We start from the raw sequence: 22,521 nt of genomic DNA on the forward strand, positions 1-22,521 counted from the left end.
TTATTCATTCATGCCATTTTCTATATCACTCATCTATCTCCTAATGGTTTCGGAGATGGTGCCACTTTCAGTTTGACCGAAAGGTTTGAAGTTGATATGTCATGTAATGTTGCAAACATTTGCACTGTTCAAACAAAAGCAATTCTTTTTGTACTTGATATTGTATTCCATTTATATGTTTGTGATTGCTGTTCATACCAATTTGTCAATGTTAATAAAATTTGTTCCAAATAATTCATGTTTTTTTTTTAAACACAAGACACCACCTGCTGACGAAATTGAAGAGTGACAATTATGTTATCATTTACAGGCAAGTGATTGTGCAGGAATACTATTCAGATCCACATTGGTTACGTATTTGTGGTTAAAATCGGCAACCAAGACAGTATATTTATTGGCACCCAGAATGATTTGACAAATGAACATTTCATATTGATCAAATATGCTTTCCTTATACAGTAAGAAAAACAGCACACAAAAAATGATTTAAATTGTGATTGCTATGTATTATTAGTCCTCAAATGTATCCCAACTATCCATTTAAAGTGAAGTGATAAAAGAAATGATGAACAAAGGGTTGAAGAAATGGCAATGGTCGTCGGATTCAGCCTTCAATAAATGTTACTTTGAACCAGTTGAGGAGCCATAAAATGGCTTCACCCAAACACACACCAAAAAAAATATGGTTATAACTTTGAGTAATTCATGTTTACATTTTAATGTAATATAATTCCAGTATGACTGGTATATGGAAACAAAAATGCTTTCACCAAAGGTTAATGTCTCTGACCCCTGAAAACATCATGCTTCTAATTTAGAATTGCAGTAAGGGCCTCTCTGAGTTGCAAGTACAAGTTCACAGCTTGATACGGCTCTTTTGGTGGCATCAGACCAGACTGGGCCATGAAGGAAGCGCACAATGCAAATACATCCGGATCACAAGGCATAGTTAAACGGAAGACACACTGGCTTTTGCACAGTTGAACTTGTTCATTGTCAACTGTGGAGAGGAAGTCCCTTGTGCCATAAAGTTCGGGTAAAGAATACATCACGTTGGGCCGACCACTGGGGACATTTATGTTCTTTGAGGGCCTGATGAGATAGATGGCTGTTCCAAACACGAAAGAAAAAATTCCGCGGACAATAAAATCAACCCAAAGCACACCAAGAGGGGGCGCAATCTGCCCACAATTCGCCTGGCTTGTCGCCAGATCGCGCGTCCTGCTTAATAACGCCACCGGGGGACGCCGGGAAATGGGCTGTCGCTTGTCGGCCGCTTTTCTGCCTCGGGTACTTGACAAAGTCATTCACCTCGTCATGAGGGTCCACCGATATCACCAATAGGGACGGTAACGCCAACCTCAGCGTTTGCTCTCAGGCGAGAGACGGCGGAAGCAATCAAGGACCAGCAAGGCCCGGTATTTATTCTCTTTCCGTCGATGGTTGAACACAAAGAGGCAACGCCTTGGCAATTGGCCGTGCGGATTAACCAACGTAGCCCCCCCCCCCCCCTCCGCAGCCTCTGAGCGGCCCTCACGCTGACCACAAATTCCAATCCAAACGTAACACATGCGTGGCTTTCATTTTGAGGACAAGTCAAGTGGCCAAGACGAGCTCCGAACGCCACATCAAGAGTCTTTGAGCCGTTTTTTCGGAGCAAAAACAATGGCGGTGGTCCTGTAGTTGCTGCAAGCTGAAGCCAGGGGGCGGCCCCCGCCATATTCACGTCTGAGGGGAGCCATCCCGCCGCAAAACATTTGTCGTCCCCGTCCGTCCCTTCCAAAATGCGTCCTTGACGCCTCAGCTCGCCCGCGCGACAGGCGCGAGGCGCGCTTGGGGGGCGGAGCCAAAAATGTGAAGAAATAGGTGGGGCTCGTCCGTCTGCTCCAATCGACTTCTTTCCTTTGCCCTCCCTTTCGCTTCTCGCCGCTTCGTGCGCTCGCTCCAACTCGGGAGGGGAAGGAAGGTTGAGAATGCGCTCTGAGGAGCATTGACGCCTTTTGGGGAAGGATGGCACGGGCACGCGCTCGCTGACGGCTTGGCGCAGTCGCACCGGGAAGAAGGCGGGGGACCTTTTTGCTCCTCATCGTGCGCCATCGCTACGAGCCGAGCCGTTCCGAGGCGGAACCGCGCCCGGATTGAATCGGGCCCGCGCGCGCGCGCGCGCAATCTGCGGCTTTTTCACAAACGGCGAAGGCGTCGTGGCGTTTGGAGCTTTGATTGACGGCGCACCCCAGACCCAAGACTCCTACGCCCCACCCGCCCAGCTGGATTCTTGGACCTCGAGGGTAAGATGGCTCGGCTTCCATTTCATGGGATGAATAAAGGATTGGCGGAGATGCGCGCGTCCGAGATGGCCGCCTTTGATCTATTCCTCAGTCTGCGGCAAGCGAATAGTGGTCTCACCTTCTGACGCGCTGCCATTCTCCTCTTTGCGTGCGGGCGACGGGCGCCGATAACACGCACCCGAGGCGCCGACCCCCTCCCGTCGTGCGGGAATGTCACTTGATCCTATGCGCGCGCGCTCTCCTCATTTATTAAACACGATGACATCTATGAGAAGCCCGGGGAGAGGGGAATGGGGGGTGCGCGTGCGCGCGCGCATGCTAGCGAGAGGGGGAGGGGGTTGGCAAAGGAACGGAGGGATAAGGTCAAATGTTCTTCCAATAGGTGTGCTGCTTCCTTCCCCTCATTCTGCTTTGGAACTTCCAAGACGACGCGACGCCTTGTCAATCAATTGTCCCAGGAAATAAACACCGCCGAGGGATTATGGGGGGGAGGGGCGGAGTTGCCTGCGACGACCACGGGTCGCCCCGGGAGGCTGTTCCAGGATTTTCCAGCGATATTGATCACTTCAATATGTAAATAGAGTCCTTCCGTTTGTTGATCATTGGCGATCAATGTCTTCAAATGACTGTCCGCGAAGCACACGGAGTCCGGTCCTTCAAGCAAATGTGTGATTTGGGACACGTACCAACTGGGGAGCTGGAATCAACGCAGAAGCTCGGTGAGCCCCGTGAAGGGCGCAAAGGAAAGCTGGCATCCAAATTGCTCTTTTGGGCACCAAACGGCGCGTCTATCTTAAAGTTTAAGACCCAACCCCAACCCCAAGAGTCCCGTCACGGGTCTTGCGGTTGGGCGAGTCGATCTCAGGGGTACGCCGGATCCTCCGCCCCTCTGTCTCGTCTGCGGTCAGTGGGCACCGTCATTGAAAGAAGGCTTCGGCGAATGAGCATCTGAAAGCGCCGGAGTCTGCTGCCTCCAACAAGATGAAGAACCCCCAATTTGGAGGCGGATCCAACTGGGTGACAATCAACCACCAACGCCCACATCCCATCTAGTTTGGATTTCTCCCAAGTGAAAGCTTTTGGTCCGTCCTCGCGTCTCTGCTCGTTCCAACCGAGTGTCCGCAAAGCGTCTTCCTCACTTACATCATGACTTGTTGAGCGCCGGTGAAACCAGATGGAGTTTTCGGTTTCTCTGAGAAGTGTAGGGAGTGGTGGGTGGGATTCCAAAGTCTCAGCAGGTTGATCATATGGTCACGTGGGTGACTTTGATTGGCTTCTGCGGCATTTCCCCCCCCCCCCCCCCCACACATCTCGAATGAGCGATTTATGCGGCGGCAGGAAGTCCGCCTTTAATCCGTCAGCTGTCAACTTTTTGTTTGTCCGCCTTTCCGCCGCCGCGTTTTGATTGGCCGACCGCCACCGCCTCCTCCTCCGCACCGTCACCGCGGTGACCTTTCCTGGGCAATAACCGTGACTGCATCAAAGTCTTGAAAAGGACTTCCCGCCTGAGGACTTTCCAACTGCCGCATTTGGCCGAGCGTCCAAACATTCATTGAGGATTTCACGGGACGTGGCGATTGGACGCTTCGAGGTGGTCCCGGGCGCACGGTGACGGGGGGCGGATGTAGCAAAACAGAGGTGAGGACAACAGCAAGCGAGACTTCCGACAACGAAACCCCGACACCAAACGTCACGAAGCGCTGCGACATGCGTTGCTAGCAAAAGCCGTTTTCGACGCCATCTCAGGGGCGTCGTCGTCTCCTGTCGTCACACACCTGAGTGAAGATTGGCCATTCCATCTATGGCGTCTTTGGCCAAGAGACACGTCCGGTGGGGATGGATGAAAAGGATGCGGTGTTCAATGGACGCTCGCAGGCAGCCTTCATGCATCTATCTATTCAGGAGCACAGGCAATGGGCCACGAATAGTCCTCATCTGCATGAGTCGCGACAGAGAGAGGAGCCTTCAAAGGGAATCCCCCCCGCCCGCGCTCATCACAAGCCAAACGCCCGCCTGCCACAAATACGCTTCATCAATACAAACACGCCAGGGGCGGCGTCGTGACCGCCCCTTTCGGGGTGTCCGAGGAAGGCGAAAAGTGTCTGCGTCGGAACTCAGCCCGCTTGTCACTTGGCGTGACGTCTCGGTCGCGACGCCTTCACCGCGGGCTCCGTGAATGGAGCTCAGAGCTCGACCGGCTTTCTAGCCGAGTAGGCCCAAAGCGTTGCATCGTTGATGGACCGCTCGGTCGCCATATTTGAACAGCCGCACGCAGCCCCTTCACCGACTCTCCATCGGCGCCCCGCAGCCTCCCAGCGTTCGGGGTCTGCTTCCCGTGAGGAACAATCTTGATGCCGGAAGATTCTTGTTGACCGATTGCGCCTGATCCGACTTCACTTTGACTCGGTGGTGATGATGAGGAGATGACCCTTCCTCATATTTGGCCTTGTCAAGTTGTGCCATCCTGAAAGGCATCCGGCCACTCGCGCGCACAAATTATTCAGGTCATTTTTATATTAAGGGAGCAGATGACTAATCCACGCTTTAGTGGGGTGGGGCGGGGGGGGGGGGGGGGGGATAATCCTCCTCTTGTCTCTTCATGTGCTTCTATTGCGCTGTGTGTGCGTGTGTGTGTGTGTGTGTGTGTGTGTGTGTGTGTGTGTGTGTGTGTGTGTGTGTGTGCATCCGTGCATGCATGCGTGAGTCCAGGACATGAAGAGTCCTGTGGCTTGCAACGATTCAGGAGCAGTCGTTGCACGCAACCCAAACGGAACTCCTAATTGGTTGCTAGGCATGAGAAGAAGAGTCAAAATGAGAAGACAAGGCCTTCGCCGTTCAAGCATGCGACCGACCACCCGAAAGATGCAAAGGGTGTCGGGAGAATGGCCATTTGGACTGAGCAAACAGCCAATGGGTCGGCGGGTCGGTCGGTCGTGCCAAATGTTTCGTTTGGCTCCGCTAGCCAAACGATCCGCTCACAAGTCCTGTGTGAGTACCGTTTGCAGCCCTTCCTTGCAATTTGGAGCCCTCGCCGTACGCACATGCACAAGGTCAAACCTTGCTTGCATGAATCGTTTGAATCGTCCATGTGCGTGCTCACATGTTGAAGTCAATCCTACCGAATGAAATAGTCAAGAGTCAAAGAGGAATTTCTCATGAAATACAGGGAAGGTTGGCATGCGGAGAAGCAGCCCTCATCTTTCCTGTGATATTTTTCCCCCCCCCATTTGACGCACGCACGCACGCGCGTGCACACGGACCTCCGAGCTAGGCGACAGCAGTGCAGCCGCTCCACAAAGGGGCACCTTAGCACAGAACCTGGTTCCATATGCTGTCGGTTCAGCGCACCGTGTCAATCCTTTGCCCTGAAAAAAGAAAGCGAAACAAAAGATGACAAAGACTAATGAAAGGGCAAGGACTTTGGACATTTGGATAGATGCTATCACTCGGCGACCACGTTTTCGCCTTATTCTGCGTGTACGCCGAGATAACACAGGAGCCCACATGACTGTCGGGACCGCCTTTGTTTGCGCACCCCAAGTGTAAGAATGGACTCATGCGGCTGCCTGCTCTCAAGGATGGCAATTGCATATATATGTGCAGTCTAATCATGAAGTGTGGAGGAGCCCCCAAGCTGGAATCACAGGGACCAGATATTGAGCCTGAATCTCATTGATGTACACTTCACTGTCTTACACACACACACACACACACACACACACACACGCACACACACGCACACACACACCGATAGAAACTCTGGTATGCCCAAATGAAGTCATATGATGTAAGTGGAGTAAGTTGTAAAAAGTGCACCAGCGACGTAGCGCAGCGTCCGGTCGGCCTCAGCCAACGATCATATGCGCAGGCGCAATGTCTGCTGAAGTGCAACGTGGACGGAAGTCGTGAACAAATGTCAGACACCAACGACGGTCATCATTTAGCATGTCAGCCCGCACCAGCATGCGCATGGCTAACAGCAGCTTAGCATGCTAATGAACATGACGAGGGTGGCCTTTTAACGCCGGACGTGAGGCGTCATCCTTTCCATTAGCGCCGGCTCATTAGATCGGCAACGGCCGCGCTCGGCCCGCTAATTGACAGCCGGGACATGAACGCGGGTGGCTTCCTGTCAGCCCCGTGCCATTTCCTGCTTGTCAACCGCTCGAAGAAAAGCCAGGCGGCTCTCGTGACCACACGAGAGCGACAGCACTCGGCAAAAGGCCCGATTGACAAACGAATGAAGGAAAGCCAAAAATATTGGATTGACCTGCAGTGGCGAGTCACTGCCAGAAGAGGGCTCACTTTATCCAATCGTGTACTGTGGGTTTACTGTACAACTAATTGCGCAGTAATCTGAAGTTATCAAGTAAATAAGTAACAATAAATAGACTCAATCCCACATACACGCAGTTCAGATCCCCTGGATTATCTTTTTTTTTTTTTTTTTTTTGGGGGGGGGGGGGTCATATTATGATGATAGGTTGAATGGTTATCGCGCTTCCTCTCTTTCCGTTTGTCGGGCCACATTTTTTCTAATTGCAACATTTCGTGCGGGGTGATGGGATTCATTGGCCATGACCTGGCCTGTTGATTTAAAAAAGCAAAAGGAACGAGTCGAGTGACTCGTTTTGGGCTTCTCAAGATAGAAATGGATGACAGGGAGCACAACTGACGCTTTGACCAGAGACGACTAATGACTTTACTTTGATCGTTCGTCCCCGTTTCATTGCTTCTACGGGCGTTGATGGCAGATGATGGTTAAATCGTCAGGAAGCCAGGCGTAGAACAGGAAGTTGGTTTAATCTTGAAGAGAGCGGAGACATCGCGGTGTCGGCTAAGGAGGAAGCATGGAGAGAGAGAGAGAGAGAGAGCGATAGATGGAAAGGGAGAGCATTTATATGGCGCACAGGGTGTGACGCGATAGGATGTGACGTAATGTAGATGCGACATCATGTAAAAGAAGGCAGGATATGACGGATCAGGAAGTCCAAACGGAAACAAAGATTAGGAAGCGATGTTTAGAGATGTTTGTATCGCGAATTACCCCAACAATGACGACAACGTGACCGCAGAGAGGACAAAGCCTGAAACTTATCCAAAACATTCTTTTGGATGACTTTCATTTGTCGAGCTCAAAGAATTCACAGTTTCCCTTGGGCTGAAGGCCAAAAGACTGGTGTGCGACGACGGGGCACATCTTGACATCTGCGTGCAGTTTGGGAGGAACCTGTGCTGCAAACTCAACACGCAAGACGGTAAAGCTTTTGAAAAATAGCTCCTTCTCCACGTCAACGACATGAAAAAAGTGCACACTGGCTGCAAAGTGTCACGTCACAAGATGAAGAATGGACTTCGGGTCACCGGTGACATTTCCCAGAAGACGGACGAGAGCAGAAAATAGCAGACATTCAGTCGACCTTCTTCAAATGTTGGGATGAAATGGTGGCAAAGGTGGCTCCACTTTTCAAGGGCTCCACTAACATGCGTGTCCGTCTGTCTGCCCCCCACAGGTCAAAGACAGACATGCAGGTGAAACAATGACTGCTCGGGGTTGCCTTTCGCTCTGACTCCACAGCCACGCCCCCCATAAAGAGGACCGGCCCTCGTCTTGCCGCTCAGGTGCTGACGGATGCTAAATAGTCTAGTGTCTAGGCTTGTGATGATGATGACGATGATGATTTATGATACAATCAGGAGAAACTCTGCGTGGCCTTCCCGTCGGGCGACTCACAAGGGTTGATTTTATGGTTGCCCTTCCGTCCAGTCAGTCACAAGACGACAAAGGCCTCCGTAAGGTGGCCACAAAATAATTGCGTGTTCCTTCCCTGAAGGAAGAAGTCTGCTCGCTGATGACAATAACGATCGCTCCGAGAAATGAGGTGGCGTTGCTTGTGTTGTTACCTGGCATGACTTTGTTCCGTCGCGTTGCCGCCCAACCCGCCCGACAAAGTGGCCACGGATGTCGCCATCTCGAATGGGAGCAAGTCGTGCGCACCAAACAAAGCTGAAGGAATACCAAGGACAGAATGTGGAAGGAAAAGGCAATGGCAGTGAGCCTCCCCCTCCCCCCACAAACTCACCCCTGATGCCCATCGCTAACAGGACTCCAGGCTAGATCGGAGGCAATGTTGCTTGTTGGGCGAAAAAGCGCGTCTTAATTTGGACACCCGTTGAAGCAGGCGGAGCGCGCGTCCTCGGCCATCTTTTGACACGATTGGCAAGTCGAGCTGCGCCGGTACCATCGCCCGGCGAGTTACGTTGCCTCGCTACCGTTTGCTCCTCAAGTGACGTTGCGCCGCGGCATTTCCTTAAGTTCTCGTTTGTTCTTTGTGCTTGTGCGTTTGGTGTGCGTCCGTCATCAGGAGCGCCACCATGGGGGGCGCGTGGCCGCCGCCCCTGCCGATCCTCATGGCGGCGTGTTGGCTGATCCCGCCGGACGGCGCTTCGCCGTCCATGTTGTGTCCCAAACGCTGCACGTGCCAGAACCTGCTGCCGTCCTACACCGTTCTGTGCGCCAAGACGGGTTTGCTCTACGTGCCGCCCAACGTCGACCGGCAGACGGCCGAGCTACGCCTCATGGACAACTTCATCACGACGCTCAGGCACAGAGACTTTGCCAACATGTCCAGCCTGGTACCTGCAGTATTTACTCACGAGCGGCGCTTTGCTAACCAACAGGATTGAAGGTGGACTTTCCTGAAAATAATCGCTCTCTAATTTAAAACAGGTCAATGATTCCACATTCGATGATGAACTCATTCGCTCTGAGACGATGTGCAAAACTATGTCCACTCCAGTGCCAGGGTTTTTGTCATTGTCTCTCCAATTCCAGGACCCAGCGAATACACTGTATTAAGTTTTAGGACTACCAACATTCAATGCAGCGTAAGAAACCTTCGGCTATCTTCTTCCACCAGAAAAAAATGTTCATTCCTATGTGTTATGGGTCTGGAGTTATCTTAGCTTGAAATGGGGCCGTGTGTCCAAAATACAATACAATACATCCATATCGGTTTATATAGCGCTTGAACAGTTGAAGCTGGAACAATGCACCGACATGGAAAAGGGGGAAACGCTGCCCCCTTGTGGAAGGGAACAAGGTTGCCAGAGGTCTGGCCAGCCCTTTATTGGCACCCAAGCAAGAAAAAAACAAAACCCAAACTAATTTAAAGCAGATTCTTTCCTTACAGACAGTGTATTGTAGGTGTTCAAATACCTGACATGTTTCGGCATATACAGTAAAGTCTCGTTATATCGATATTCAAGGGAGTCCGAAAAAATATCGATATAACCGGGACTATCGATATATCCGATATCGATATAACGAGACTTTACTGTACTTCCGCCTTTGTCAGAGTGTCACGGATGTTGTTGTGACGCGTGTTGGTGTTGCTATGAGGGCGTGAGCTACCTCTCAGATCTGACAGGCAAATCACGCCCCCCGCTGTCAGCTCGTCCCTCCAGGATACTGCTCCAGGTGGTAGAGAGCATGTAAGCTCCCTCATCCCTGTTGATGGTCCTTGGTTCTCGTTTCCGGATTTCTGGATCAGCCTCCCTGATCCAGCGCTGATTTATTCAATGACTTTGAGGTGATCCGTAAGCTGTTGCGTATGTCCTGTTTTGATGTTTTCCAGACTGCCGTCCGCATACCGTTTCCATAGTGTTGGTTTGTATGGCTGTTGAAAGAACTTTCTGTTCCAGGTCCTCCACGAAGAAGCCGCACAAAATGGCAGAGAGTGGGTCCCCCATGGCGAACCCTTCTTTTTGTCTGTATATGGTGTTCCTGAATTGGAAATATGTGGATGTGGCAATGAACTGGAGTAGCTGGGTTATGTCATGTGCTGTTAGATGTGTGTGTGTTTTTTTTTGAGTGTCCTGTCTGCTTTCAGTCTGTCCTGTACTGAATGGTGGCTTTGGTGGGTGTTTTGGTGAAACGTGAGATGACGTCATGTGATATGAACATTTCATCTTTCTGTACTTTTATGATGGCGAGTTCTGTAGCGGGCTGCTTTGACAGTATGTCCCAGTAACGTGTCCCAGTAACGGTTTTATTATTTCTGATAGTGCTTTTGACAGGTTGTACGTGACTGATCCGATGCTATCTACTATGGGGCGTAGAGGTGTATCTGGTTTATGTGTTTTTGGCGTGCCGTAAATCCTGGGGATGATGTTTGCTGTGGGTACCAGGTGGTTGTACGACTCTTTGTTTATGTTATTTTCGTTTAATAGGGGTTTGAGTAGTGCTTTAAGTTTGTTTTTCTTTTCTTCTGTTGGGTCTTTCTTGAATAATTCATAGGCGTCGTCCTGTAATAACTGCTGCATCTGTTTTTCGTATTTTTCCGTGTCCGTAATCATTGTTGTTCTGCCTTTGTCTGCTGGGAGTATTGTGATGTTTTTGTTTTTTGATAGTGTTATCATGGCTCTTGCTTCCTCTGTAGTAGTATTACTGGGTGGTGGTTTGGCCTGTTTTAATATGCCTGCTATTTCGTTGCATAGTGCTGCTTTTTGTCCTGGGTTCTGTATTTTTTCACATGCTAATTCCGTTGCGAGGATGAATTAGTCATATGGTATTTTCTTGGGGGTGACGGCGTAATTGAGTCCTTTTGATAATATGCTGCGTTCTGCCTGTGTGAGGTTGTGGCGTGACAGGTTATGTATCCATTTATCGTTTGTTTGAAATTTGTTCGATTCGGTATTTTTCTTTTGCGCGATGAGTTTGTCTAATTTCCGTATGTGTCGGCTTTGGCCGCGGGGGGCGTGACTTGCCTGTCAGATCTGACAGGTAGGTCACGCCGTCATAGCAACACCAGCTGAAAAAGGCGCGTCACAACAACATCCGTGACACTCTGACGAAGGCGGAAGTCTACGCCGAAAAATGTTACGTATTTGAACACCTACAATACACTGTCTGTAAGAAAATAATCTGGTTTAAATTAGATATCAAGTAGACAGGATGAATTTAGTACAACTAAAACCCAAACTAATTTGGGAATGGCACTCCACGTCATATTTTTAATTCGCAAATGAATTTGCGGATGGCAGTAAAGGAGTTCATCTAATTTTGTGGCTTCCCTTTTGGCCAAAATGTCAAAATCGCAGAGATGTGGCAAGGCCATGAGAAGGGTGACAGGGGGGGGGTCCGATTGTTCCTCCTGTTAGTGCCTCAACAAGGTTGCGCTGGTCAAGGCAAATTTGGAAACACACAGAGGAGCTGAAAAAGGCAATTTGACAGCGCTGAGCTCCGTTAGCGGTCAGACAGTCAGCGTCATCCATGCCACTTGAGCTCTGGGCACTGCACAACCGAGGGCCCCATCTGCTTCCAGGCAGGAGGCTACTCAGTAGTCCAAAGCTGTCCTCGGCATCGGCCTTTGCGAGCAAAAAAAAATGCAGCTGGTGAGCCAAATAACGTTTTCTTGTCGCTCTTGTGGCCGCGACAGATCCACCTGACACTGAGCCGCAACACCATCAGCCAGATCCGGCCCTTTGCCTTTGCCGACCTCCAAGAGCTCCACGCCCTCCACTTGGACGCCAACCGCTTGACCGACTTGGACGACACCCACTTCCAGGGCCTGCTCAACCTGCGCCACCTCATCCTTGCCAACAACCAGCTTCATCGCATCACTCCGGGAGCCTTCCAGGTCAGTCTTGCACATTTTCATTTGGGGAAATTTTTTCTCTTGCCGCCATTCATTCAAGCGTTACAAGCAAATGCTCTCATTTTGTGTTGAGCACAGACAACGAGAAAGATTGCAAGGTTCACAACCCGGCCCAGGGTCATGACCCTTGCCCTATTCACCACGTCACCAATAACTGGTTTGAAATGCGGACCTGCGTGGTCATTCCCAGTTCCCATCTGGCAAATTCCCCCATTGTGAGACTATTAAAGGCTTTTAGATTCTGATTATGCTATTTGGGCCAATTAAGAGCTTCATTTTTTTTGGGGGCGGTTCCTCAGATGTCCAGTCACGAAATAATTTGTTGGATACAAAGTGGCAGGAGTCTTCTGCCTGACCCGAGTGGCGGGCGGCCACACGACCTGGACACAGACCTCTCGCTTTGTATCCAGCAAATCAATGAATGTTCCAATGTCAGAGACAGAAACAAAATGAGATGTCGTCGTCCCGAACAGGCTGGAAGGCGTCCATTTTGCAGAGAAAATGTTCTCTCCGGGATTGTCATTGAATAGAAAGGGAATAAGACGGGGAACATTTGACGGCGTCTTTGGCCTTCCTTGCTCAGAACTGGTATTGTTCTGCCCCACCCTGTCCCAGCAGGACTTCCTCGAGACCCTGGAGGACTTGGACCTGAGCTACAACAACTTGGTGGACGTCCCGTGGGAAACCATCTCCAAACTGGTCAGCGTCAACACACTGAGTCTGGACCACAACCTCATCGAGAGCGTTCCCGAGGGAATCTTCTCCAACCTGCACAAGCTAGCCAGGTGCGCACCGAAGCTTCCCGCCGCCACGTGCCCATCCCGACATTTCCGCGAGCGTTCCGTCTTGTCAAGGCTGGACATGACATCGAACAAGTTGAAGAAGATCCCACCCGACCCGCTCTTCCTGCGCATCCCGGTCTATGCTAAGATGAAGGGCTCTCCACTAACTGCTTTGGTCCTGAGCTTCGGCGGGAATCCGCTGCACTGCAACTGCGAGCTGGTGTGGTTACGGCGGCTGACCCGCGAGGACGACTTGGAGACCTGCGCTTCCCCGAGAGACCTCGCCGGGAAGTACTTCTGGACCATCAGAGAGGTCGGCCCTCCACATTTTCAATCAGCTTCTTTGTCTGTCCCATTTAAGCCTGCTTTTTTATCGGAGCTTTGACACCGTGAGCATTGGAATGTCAGGGGCAACTCTGTCCAATGGCAGACATCTCAAATAGTACGGTATAGGGGGGAGCGTGAACATCCGCATGCCGCATTCCGAAGCGCTTTCCCACATTGCGTGTGAACCTTGCCACGCCGAGATCAATGGCTTCAACTCACATTGAGGATGAGGCGCATTGCGGACGCTCCGTCGCGGTTTGAATCTCCCGTCTTTCGTTGGGCCCCGGCAGGAGGCGTTTGTGTGCGAGTCTCCGATGATCACTCGCCACACGTCCAAGATGTTTGTCATGGAGGGCCAAGAGGTGAGCCTCCGCTGCAAGTCGGTGGGCGACCCGGAACCCTCCACCCACTGGGTCAGTCCTGACGGGAAACTGATGGGCAACACCTCGCGCACCGTTTGTTACGACAACGGCTCGCTGGACATCTTCAAGGCCTCCGTCACGGTGGGCCAGGGTGCAGATGCCGCAGCCTCTCTTGCGGATTCGAAGCCCTGCTGCCGCTCACCCGCTCGCCTCTGATCTCTCTCCCCGTAGGATTCAGGAAAGTTTACGTGCATCGCAACCAACGCAGCCGGCGAGGCCACTGCGCCGGTGGAGCTGGTGGTCAACCCCTCGCCGCACTTTGTGCCCAAGCCAGGGGCCAACCCCGGGCCCTCAGAGGTGCCCACGTCCATCAAGTCCAACGTCACCGGGGGTCAGGCGCGCATCGCCCAGCAGCGGGTCAGCGTGTCCGAGCTGACGGCCAGCACCGCCCTGGTCACGTGGCCCTCGCAGAGCCATATTCCCGGCGTGCGCACCTACCAGCTCCAGTACAACAGCTCCGCCGACGACGTCCTCATCTACAGGTAACGTCCGCCGCGCCGCCGTATCCTTGTTGGAAGTTTTGCCCACCTTACTCAGTCAGACTGTTCACCAAAACCATCGAGCGAAAGCCCCAAAATGTCGCGCTCCGCTGGCACATGCTTGTCCACAGGATGGACACTGAGGGGCTGTGGAAAATTGTTGGACGTGCCTGCGACTTACTGTTGGTCGTTGGTGTCGTTTGGTTCTTGGGGTACCCATTGGACGACACCAGGGTGGTGCGGTCCAAAACGAGCCCTGGAACGCGCCAATGAGGCCTGCACACGAGTCGTCGTGGAAATGCAGAACAAGAAGGGCTCGTCCAAAGCAGCCTCCTCTGAACATTGAACATGAATATTGCAATATTGCGTCTCTTTCGAATCTTTCAAGCGGTGGAATTGACTTTCACTTCCCCTCGAGTCTTGGACGCTTGCTTTAAAAATCACTGGTGTCAAACTCAGTCCGCCGGAGAGAAGTCATTGAGCGATTGATGCTTGGGAATTGCTCCCACCGCAGGATGATTCCGGCTAACCACAAGTACTTCCTGCTGAGCGACCTGGCGTCCGCCCGCGACTACGACTTGTGCGTCCTCGCCATCTACGACGACGGCGTCACCGCCTTGACGGGAACCAAGATGGTGGGCTGCGTGGCGTTTGCCACCGAAACCGAGTATGGACGATGTCGCTCCATGCGAGACCAGGCAGGCTGGCCCGGCCGGACACGCGCGGGCTGTTCGCGGCCTGTGCGAACACGTTCAAGTTTGTGTTTGGCTTGCGGTTTAGTTTTTGGGCGGCACCATGATCCTGATCCTGGGCGGCATCATCGTGGCGTCCGTTCTGGTCTTCATCTTCATCCTGCTAATGAAGTACAAGCTGCACAGCGGCCACCAGCACAAGCGGAGCGTCGACGTCCGCCGCGCCCACGTGTGCTCGCAGACAAATGGGGGAGGAAATGGAGGGGGTGGAGCCAACACCCTGCCGCGCGTGGGGCAAGGTGATGACTTGACTCAAATCGTGCTCCAATTGGCCACTTGGGCCTGATTCCCAACCAGCAATTGTCGTAGCCCGATATAGCCCGCCGACAAACTTGGCTGCTTTTGTTTGCTGTTTGAGCGGGAAATTGAGTGAAAAGTGGCGGAAATGCTCAGATGAGCGCACCCACGAGTCATCGGCGATCCTCTTGTGATTGGCCAGGTCCTCGCAAAGGCCGCCAGCCGTCTGAGGAGGGGCCGCCGCCCGGCGCTCGCGCCGCCGGCCGCCGAGCAACAACGGTTGTGGATTTAAGCTGCGTCCGCGCCAACGCCGCCGTCGTCGCCTCGCAATAGCCCAGAGAGCCAAAAAGCCATTGAAGCCGCTTTGCCGGGGCACGCCCCCTTTCTTCTTTTGGTTTGCTGCCGGGCGAGGCACTGACCGCCGGGCGAGGCACTGACCGCCGTCGCCCTGCACTGGTGAGCTTTCTATTTGTCTTTTTTTTCCCTCTTTTCGTTTGATTTGAATCATTTCGAGTGCATTATTCCTTTTCTTATTTTCGGTTTGAACTTGTGTTTAAAGTCATTTTTCATGAAAGTATTGTTTGGCGAGCGGTCAAAAGCAGTATTTTTCAAGACAAGGCACATTTCTTTCGTTGAAAGCGGCAGGCACACCGCTGCCTTAAAATGTGGAAAAGACTTATTTTTTTAACAAGTGTTGTATTGTTATTGTGGGCTTTTTTTTACATTGAAAAATAATGCGATATTTTCAAACACTGAAAAGGAATTACAGTAAAGTCTCGTTATATCGATATCGGATATATCGATAGTCCCGGTTATATCGATACTATTTCTATGCACGCATGGAGAAAATTACATGCAAACAGGGTCGGATATATCGATAGTCCCGGTTATATCGATATTTTTTCCGGCTCCCTTGAATATCGATATAACGAGACTTTACTGTAATTCAACATCGATCCAAGATTTGAATGAAGCATTCATTTTTATGGGAAGTAAAATATGGTCAATTTGAAAATTAACTTGCTCGGGGCAGATTTTTTTCTGGTCGTTTGTTCCAATGCCTTTTCCCATCTCGAGTCTTTGTATAATTCCAACATTATTCAAATGACTTTTTTTTCTGTTGGATGTATCACTTTCGGTTGTCCAACTTGCATTCAATCCATCTATGTATTTCCATTGGGAAATTGGCTAATATCTTTGGTGTAGCAGTTGAGGAAGGAGAACACGTGACTGACTGGAGCACGTCCTTATTCCAACTGCTCACAAGTGGCTCTGACTTGAACACAGAAAAAGGCAGTCAAATATTCTCAACATAAGCACGCCACGCCCCCGCTGTGCACGTGCTGGCTGAGATGCCTGGTCCTAGTGCCCGCTACAGTAGCTCACCGACTTCCACCGATGGTTCTTCTCTTCTCTCCCACAGACTGCGGCCGTTCCAACTTCAAAGCAGTTGGTTCTTAATTTGCTTTGGGCTTCGATTTATCGCGTCGCACTGCTCGTCTTCACGCGATGAAAAACATTAGCATTCGCTTGACTTGGCGCCGCTGAGGTTGTCGCGAGCAGAAAACAACATCGTTCCAGCGATCGGCCGCGCAGTCTCATCGCGTCCTATCGTGCGATTGGCGGGCCACCTGTCACTCACTCAACGACAGCAAATGGAGACAGAAAAGGCCGACGTCTGCGTCGCGGCGTCAACTCTGCACCAAAGAGGCTACCAAACGGGGCCTGGTTGCTTGAGTTCCGTGGCCGCTGGACTGACACTCGGGCGGTGACCGATCGAGGAAAAGGTTTCTTCAGCCGTCGTCTGTCCTTCTTTGAAGGTGTCGGAGGTGTTGCTCCTCATCCGAAGAGTTTCGTCAGCCAACAAAACTTGAGCTCTTTGCTGAAGGCTGAAGAAACCTTTGCATCGATGGACCATTCCTGTACGACTGAGAGCGTACAAAACGAATGCGGTTGATTAATTAATATCCGTCAGATTAAATCCAATTGTTCTTGTTACCATTTTAATGCTTCTTCAAAGACCATTTCTATTTTGTTTTAAATCAATAAAACATCGCTGTGTTTGAAAACTGTTTTTAGAGGTTCTGTCAAATTTGATATTATTGTTCCGACACCCCCGAAAGGAATGCGCACACTTTTGAAAATGCGTTTTGAAATGACAAGCATGATATTCCCAAGGTAATGGGCCAACTTTGCAGATTGAGCACTGATGCGGATTCGCCATTTGTGATTTGGGAAAATTGGCCATTTGCAGCTCTGACAGCTTCACTCCTCAGAACTAATACGAATGATGATGATGATGATGTGGTTAGCGAAAGTATACGCACGCCGTTGGCTCGTGATCCTAAGTCAGGCGTGTCCTCTACGCAGATGCCTTCCTGACGTCGTGATCAACGCAAAGCTCGCCGAGCACCCCCTCCCCCGCACCGCCGCTCCAAGACAGACGCAGTGGGGATCCGCAGCGGACGCTCTGGCACCAAGGAAGACTTGTTAACGCTTTTTGGACACCCGGCATCGCTCGGCTCCTTGGACGGCAGTCGCCGAGCCCAAGTGAATCGTAGCACAGCGGATTGGAAACAATGTCTGGGACTCAACATTCCATGAGGAATATTCTTCTTCCACGAGCCGTGTTCTGCAAAGAGCGGCAAATGGGGGATTTTCGGAAGAAAAGTGTCGCTGTCTCCCCGCGTCCACGTTGGTGTCGCCTTCTGGCACTTTCTGTTCCGTGTAGCGCGACAGCATTTCAAGTGCTTTCCAAGGGTTCTGAAAGAAGGCCACTTTGGAGTGGCGAGCACGGCTCACGGAACGCAAACGCCAAACGACGACTTCTCCGCAGGCTAATGGCGCCAAACGCACGTTGGGTTGCTTTTATACTCAGCACAACAAACACAGTCACTTCTCTTGCTTTCGGTGAAAGACACAAGCGGGATTTATCAAGAAAGAAAGAAATGGCTACTTTTGTGGGAAAAGCGTCGGAGGCGGCGCGCGTCCACCACGTTGTCCATTTGGCGTGGACGTGCGGACGGCGGCGTCGGCGGGCGAGACCTTGCCGGCCTTGCCCGCGTCCCGGAGGCCGACGAGCCTGCGGAAGCCGTTTCGGATCTCCGCGGTGCGGACCCCGTAGATGACGGGGTTGGCGGCGGCCGGCGTCAGGATGTACAGGAGCCCCATGGCGCTGTTGGCGTCGGTCGGGATGGCCAGGCCCAGGTTGTGCGACAGGAAGGTCACGCTGCCCACCAGGTAGAACACCGTCATGACCATCAGGTGGGTGCCGCACGTGTGGAAGGCCTTCCGACGCTCGTCCCCCGGGGCCGCCGTTCGCACCACCGCGCCCAGAATCTGAGCGGGCCGGCCACACAGAGTCCATTTTGGCTGAGGAGACCATCTCGCCGTCACACCAAAACAACACCTTGGGCCAACAATTTGGTTTCCCGTGGCTTTGACATTCGCTCGCTCCACTTGCCAATGTAAGCGGTTACCCGGTTGCCTCAGGCCGAGGGGACACCCGGGTCGGTCCAAATGAGTCACAGGCACTGAGCACTGTGAGTCTGCGAACCACCAGGAAAGACGGAGCGTGTTATTGCCTTGCTCAACCGGCAGCCATTTTTTACTGACTGCGCATTCGTGGGCTGAGCCTGTTGTGTTCCTCGGTTCCATTCACGGGAGCGCAGTAGCGCCATCTACTGACTTGTTGGTCGAATCAAATAGAAATACAGGTCACCGAGGTAGTGTTCAGAATGTTGGGGAAAACAATGGGGGGTGTATGTTTTAGTGCAAACATTTCTAAAGCCTCGACACCAACAAGTCTCGGGGCCAGTCAAAACAGTTGAAAAACAACAAACGCGGGGACTGACGGGCTCTGGCGGCAACAAAAGCGGGCAAACCTTCAAGTAGGAGAAGACGATGAGAGGGATGTCCACGCCCACAAAGCAGGCGATGACGGCCACGCCGGCGGCGGCGCTGCGCCCGGTGTCGCCGCACGCCAGGCTGACCAGCGCCATGTGATCGCAGTAGCAGTGGCGGATCACGTCGGAGGCGCAGAAGCGCAGCGAGCCCGCCAGGCCCACCAGGGCGCCCATGACGGCGCCGCTGCGGGCCAAAGCCAAGAGCGCCAGCGCCGCCAGCGCTCGCCGCCCCACCAGCTGCTTGTAGCGCAGCGGGTGGCACACGGCCGCGTAGCGGTCCAGCGCCATGGCCAGGAGCAGGGTGGACTCCGCCGACGACAGGAAGTGGGTGGCGAACATCTGCGCCAGGCATCCGGCCAGCGACACGCGCCGCCGCTCCGCCAGCAGACTCGCCAGCGCGCTGGGGACGACGGCGCCGACGGCCAGCGTGTCCACCAGGCACAGGGAGCAGATCAGCAGGTACCTGGGGAGGCGGGACACTCCGGCTACCGTTCCGCAACATCAACGGCACAGACGGAAAGGGAGGGATGAAGAGAGCAAAGCCGGCGGCGCGCTTTCGTGACGCTTTTGGGAAAGCACCCGTGGGATTTCAACTCATTCACTGGCGGACAGGCAAAAAATGGCTCCACTCCGGTGCCAGGGTTTTTGGCATTGTCACTTCAATTGACTTTTAGGATGACAGCAACATTCAATGCAGAGTTAGAAACCTTATAATAAAGTACTTTTTTACAGTCACAGGAGCGGTTTTTGTGTGGGTGAGCAGCGGCAGCCACACGCGTTCAAGTACACACACAAGTAACTTGGACAGAATAGTATGTCCAATACATAAAAAGCTAGCTAGCAAGCCAATAGATAGCTAATAGCTAGCCAGCCATATAGCTCGTGTACGGTATTACAGAAAAGACAAAGAGAATTGACTTGGCACAATATTTCTTACTAATGTCTACATAAACAAACGTCAAAAGAACCAAAAAATATATGACAAATACTCTATTTTATCAGAAAAAAAAAAGCATTCATTCCTAAATGATATGGGTCTGGAGTTATATGAGCTTGAAATGGGGGCAGCTGTCCAAAACACAATAATAATAAGATAATAATACATTTTATTTATAAGTGCCTTTCAAAACTCTCTAGGACACTTTACAGTCGCAGGATCCGTTTTTCTATGAGTGAGCGGCGGCAGCCACATGCGCCAGCGTTCCCTCAACCTGGAATAACCCAAATTTAAAGATTTAAAGTTAGCCAAAGATTTAAAGTTAGCTAGCTAGCTGATAACTAAGAGCTAGCTAGGTAGCTAGCCTATAGATACCTTATAGATAGCAAATATATAGCTAGCTAGATAGCCAGCTAGCTATCTAATGGATAGCCAGATAGGTAGCCAACTAGATAGCTCAAGTGAGCAGCATCGTGTAAAAAGACCAGGAAGGATCCATTGTACACTTCCTGACCGACATTATTCATATCAGACCAATTTTTGGACCAAACGATAAACGCGTTGCTCTATTTGGCCGATATTTCAGACGGCTGAAATGTTTGAGACGAGCTCCAAACGAGATGACAACTGAGCTCGGTGCACATCCCAAAGGCGTGGAAAGGAAAGGAAAGGAAAAGGAAAAGGGTTGAAAGCGCGACAGAGCGTCGGGTCACCGTTCGCCTCGACAGGGACGGCGGGTGACACGGCGGAAGCTACGCGGGGACGCGACGGAATCTACATGGGGCTGTGGAGACGCTCCGAGGAGACGATGACGTAAAGCAGGAGCCCGTTGGCCAGCAGCGCCAGCGCCGAGGTGGCCGCCAGCGGCGGCGCCAGGAGCCAACGCCGATCGTCCAGCGCCGGGAACCCGCTGAACACAAAGCTGCCGTGCGACCCGTTCCCAGCCGACATCCTGCCACATGACACGCCGCCGTTATTCCCAAAAGTGTCCCGCGCCGTCCGTCAACGACGGGCAAAACCGACGAGCCCGCCAGCCCCGTGAAAGCATTCCGCCAGCTTTCTTTCCAGTTTAGACCGTCAACCAAATTGTCTGTCCTGATATGACGGACGCGCCTTCTCGTGTCGCTACGTGCTAGCGAGCGCCAAGTCATTGAAAGAAAGCGAGCGAGCGAGCGAGCGCCGACGTACCTGCTGCCAGCGTGTAGCATTCGCCCGCCACGAGTCCGAGCCCGCGGTCCGCTTTATAGGCCAAAGACCCGCAGAGGGACCGGCGGGTGGTCATCGATGGGGCGGGTTGACGCCGGCCAAATTAAACTCCGGGGTCTCAATGTTCCTCAGGAGAAAGTTGTTTTGCAGCGCAAGCTAATGAGCCTGGAGGAAGCTAATGAGCCCAAAGAGCGCCAGCTATCCTGCGAGGACGCGTCCGCCGCCGCTCGTCATCTGCTAACAAGCGTTTTTTTTTTCACCAGGCCGCGTTCATCGCGGTATGCTAACGAGCAAGCAGAGAAGATTTGGGTTTCATCTTGCACCTGGGGACGAGCTTCACTTTGTCCAAAGAAAAACAGGAGGGAGCTCCCACGCGGTCACCAGTTGGGAAACTTCCCAACGTTCTTTGAAATCTAGAGCGTCTTTGAAAAGCTCAAGTGGACAGACACCACGCCGTCTTCTGCAATCCTCATTTCAAAGCTCGACCTCCTCTTCTGCTTTTCCCTTCAAGGGGTCGCCACAGCCAATCAGTGTCCTCCATCCTCAGAGCTTTGATCGGCATATTTGTTTTGAGCAAGCTTTGACGTGGGATGCCCTTCCTGACACAACCCTCTGTATTTATCCGGGCTTGGGACTGTCACAAGAACACTTATGTCCCCTTGTGTGGCTACAGAACAAGCGAGTCGCTCAGTAAAAGGCTCCCAAACACAAAATGGTCATCGGCGCAGCAACCTTCAAAAAAGCAAAACTAGACTCAACATTTGATGACGATGCTCTGATCTCAATTTAGTTAGTAAGTTAGTCAAAGTTGTACGATTCAAATGATAACAAGAAAGTGGAAATTCTCGGTTTTAGGTGACCACAAAGGCATCATCCATTTTTTTTAAATGTATGTCCCTAAAACTGCATAAACTGCATAAGAAATTTGAAACCTGAAAATACATTCTGGCTTTGAAAAAGACGCCTTCACTCGGAGACCTCAATCCTGAACCCTGCCGACGACCCTCCGCCCCAGAGTCAACACCCCCCACCCTCTTGAAAAACAACCACTTGCTTTCAAACTCTTGAGCTGGCTTGAAAACCAAATCCAGACTTCAAGCCAAACGGGGCACGTCGGCGGGCACAGAACTCCAAAAATCACGTTGTTGTTTTCTTGGCAGGCAAACGAGGAAAAAAGGTGGCTTCAGCTCCAAGCGGCGAAACGGGCGCGTCGCCACCAGGTGGTCCGAACGCCGGTCCTGAACCGAAACCACCTCTCTGTCCAATGTGTTGCGCCGTCATCGTCTTTGGACAAACGCCACACCCTCGTTGACTCGCTTAACATCCGAGACAGAGAAAGCGGCCAACTCCACTGAGCAGACGCGACCACGTCTCCAGAGGACACCGCTACCGCTAGCGCTAGCGCCCGCGCGGTTCTTGCATCCGCGCTTCCAAAGTCCCGCTCAAAAGGACCATTTTCCCGACTTTTGACATTTTGAAGAGCCGCAGGGACCTGACGTCCGATGAAGACACACCAGGGTGGGGTGA

General features: G+C 52.0%; 2 protein-coding genes across 8 annotated transcripts; one reads left to right on the forward strand and one right to left on the reverse strand.

Moving 5' to 3' along the window:
* Positions 1-488: 488 nt before the first annotated feature.
* Positions 489-22,493, forward strand: LOC148887919 (leucine-rich repeat and fibronectin type III domain-containing protein 1-like protein). Of its 7 annotated transcripts, none has more exons than XR_016117080.1 (12): positions 489-2,288; positions 7,802-7,910; positions 8,654-8,924; positions 11,729-11,929; positions 12,566-12,732; positions 12,802-13,042; positions 13,347-13,559; positions 13,650-13,960; positions 14,472-14,655; positions 14,738-14,948; positions 15,149-15,402; positions 21,258-22,493. XR_016117080.1 is itself a non-coding variant. In XM_089012951.1 (11 exons), the coding sequence occupies exons 3-11, from the start codon at positions 8,664-8,666 to the stop codon at positions 15,277-15,279; spliced, it is 1,920 nt and encodes a 639-aa protein (XP_088869077.1). In that variant the 5' UTR covers positions 489-2,288; positions 7,802-7,910; positions 8,654-8,663; the 3' UTR covers positions 15,280-16,361. The 7 variants fall into 7 exon arrangements, 1 of the variants encoding a protein (XP_088869077.1); XR_016117075.1 differs by lacking the exon at positions 21,258-22,493 and adding an exon at positions 17,317-17,456; XR_016117076.1 differs by lacking the exon at positions 21,258-22,493 and adding an exon at positions 16,370-17,249.
* LOC148887920 (putative olfactory receptor 52L2) lies at positions 17,899-21,241 on the reverse strand. The gene is made up of 4 exons (XM_089012954.1): positions 20,977-21,241; positions 20,567-20,740; positions 18,831-19,314; positions 17,899-18,285 (listed from the first exon to the last, which is right to left on the reverse strand). The coding sequence occupies exons 1-4, from the start codon at positions 20,994-20,996 to the stop codon at positions 17,899-17,901; spliced, it is 1,065 nt and encodes a 354-aa protein (XP_088869080.1). The 5' UTR covers positions 20,997-21,241.
* Positions 22,494-22,521: the final 28 nt, after the last annotated feature.

Source organism: Hippocampus bargibanti, linkage group LG14 (assembly GCF_051943395.1).
Source record: "Hippocampus bargibanti isolate YZ-2025 linkage group LG14, ASM5194339v1, whole genome shotgun sequence".
NCBI lineage: Eukaryota > Metazoa > Chordata > Actinopteri > Syngnathiformes > Syngnathidae > Hippocampus > Hippocampus bargibanti.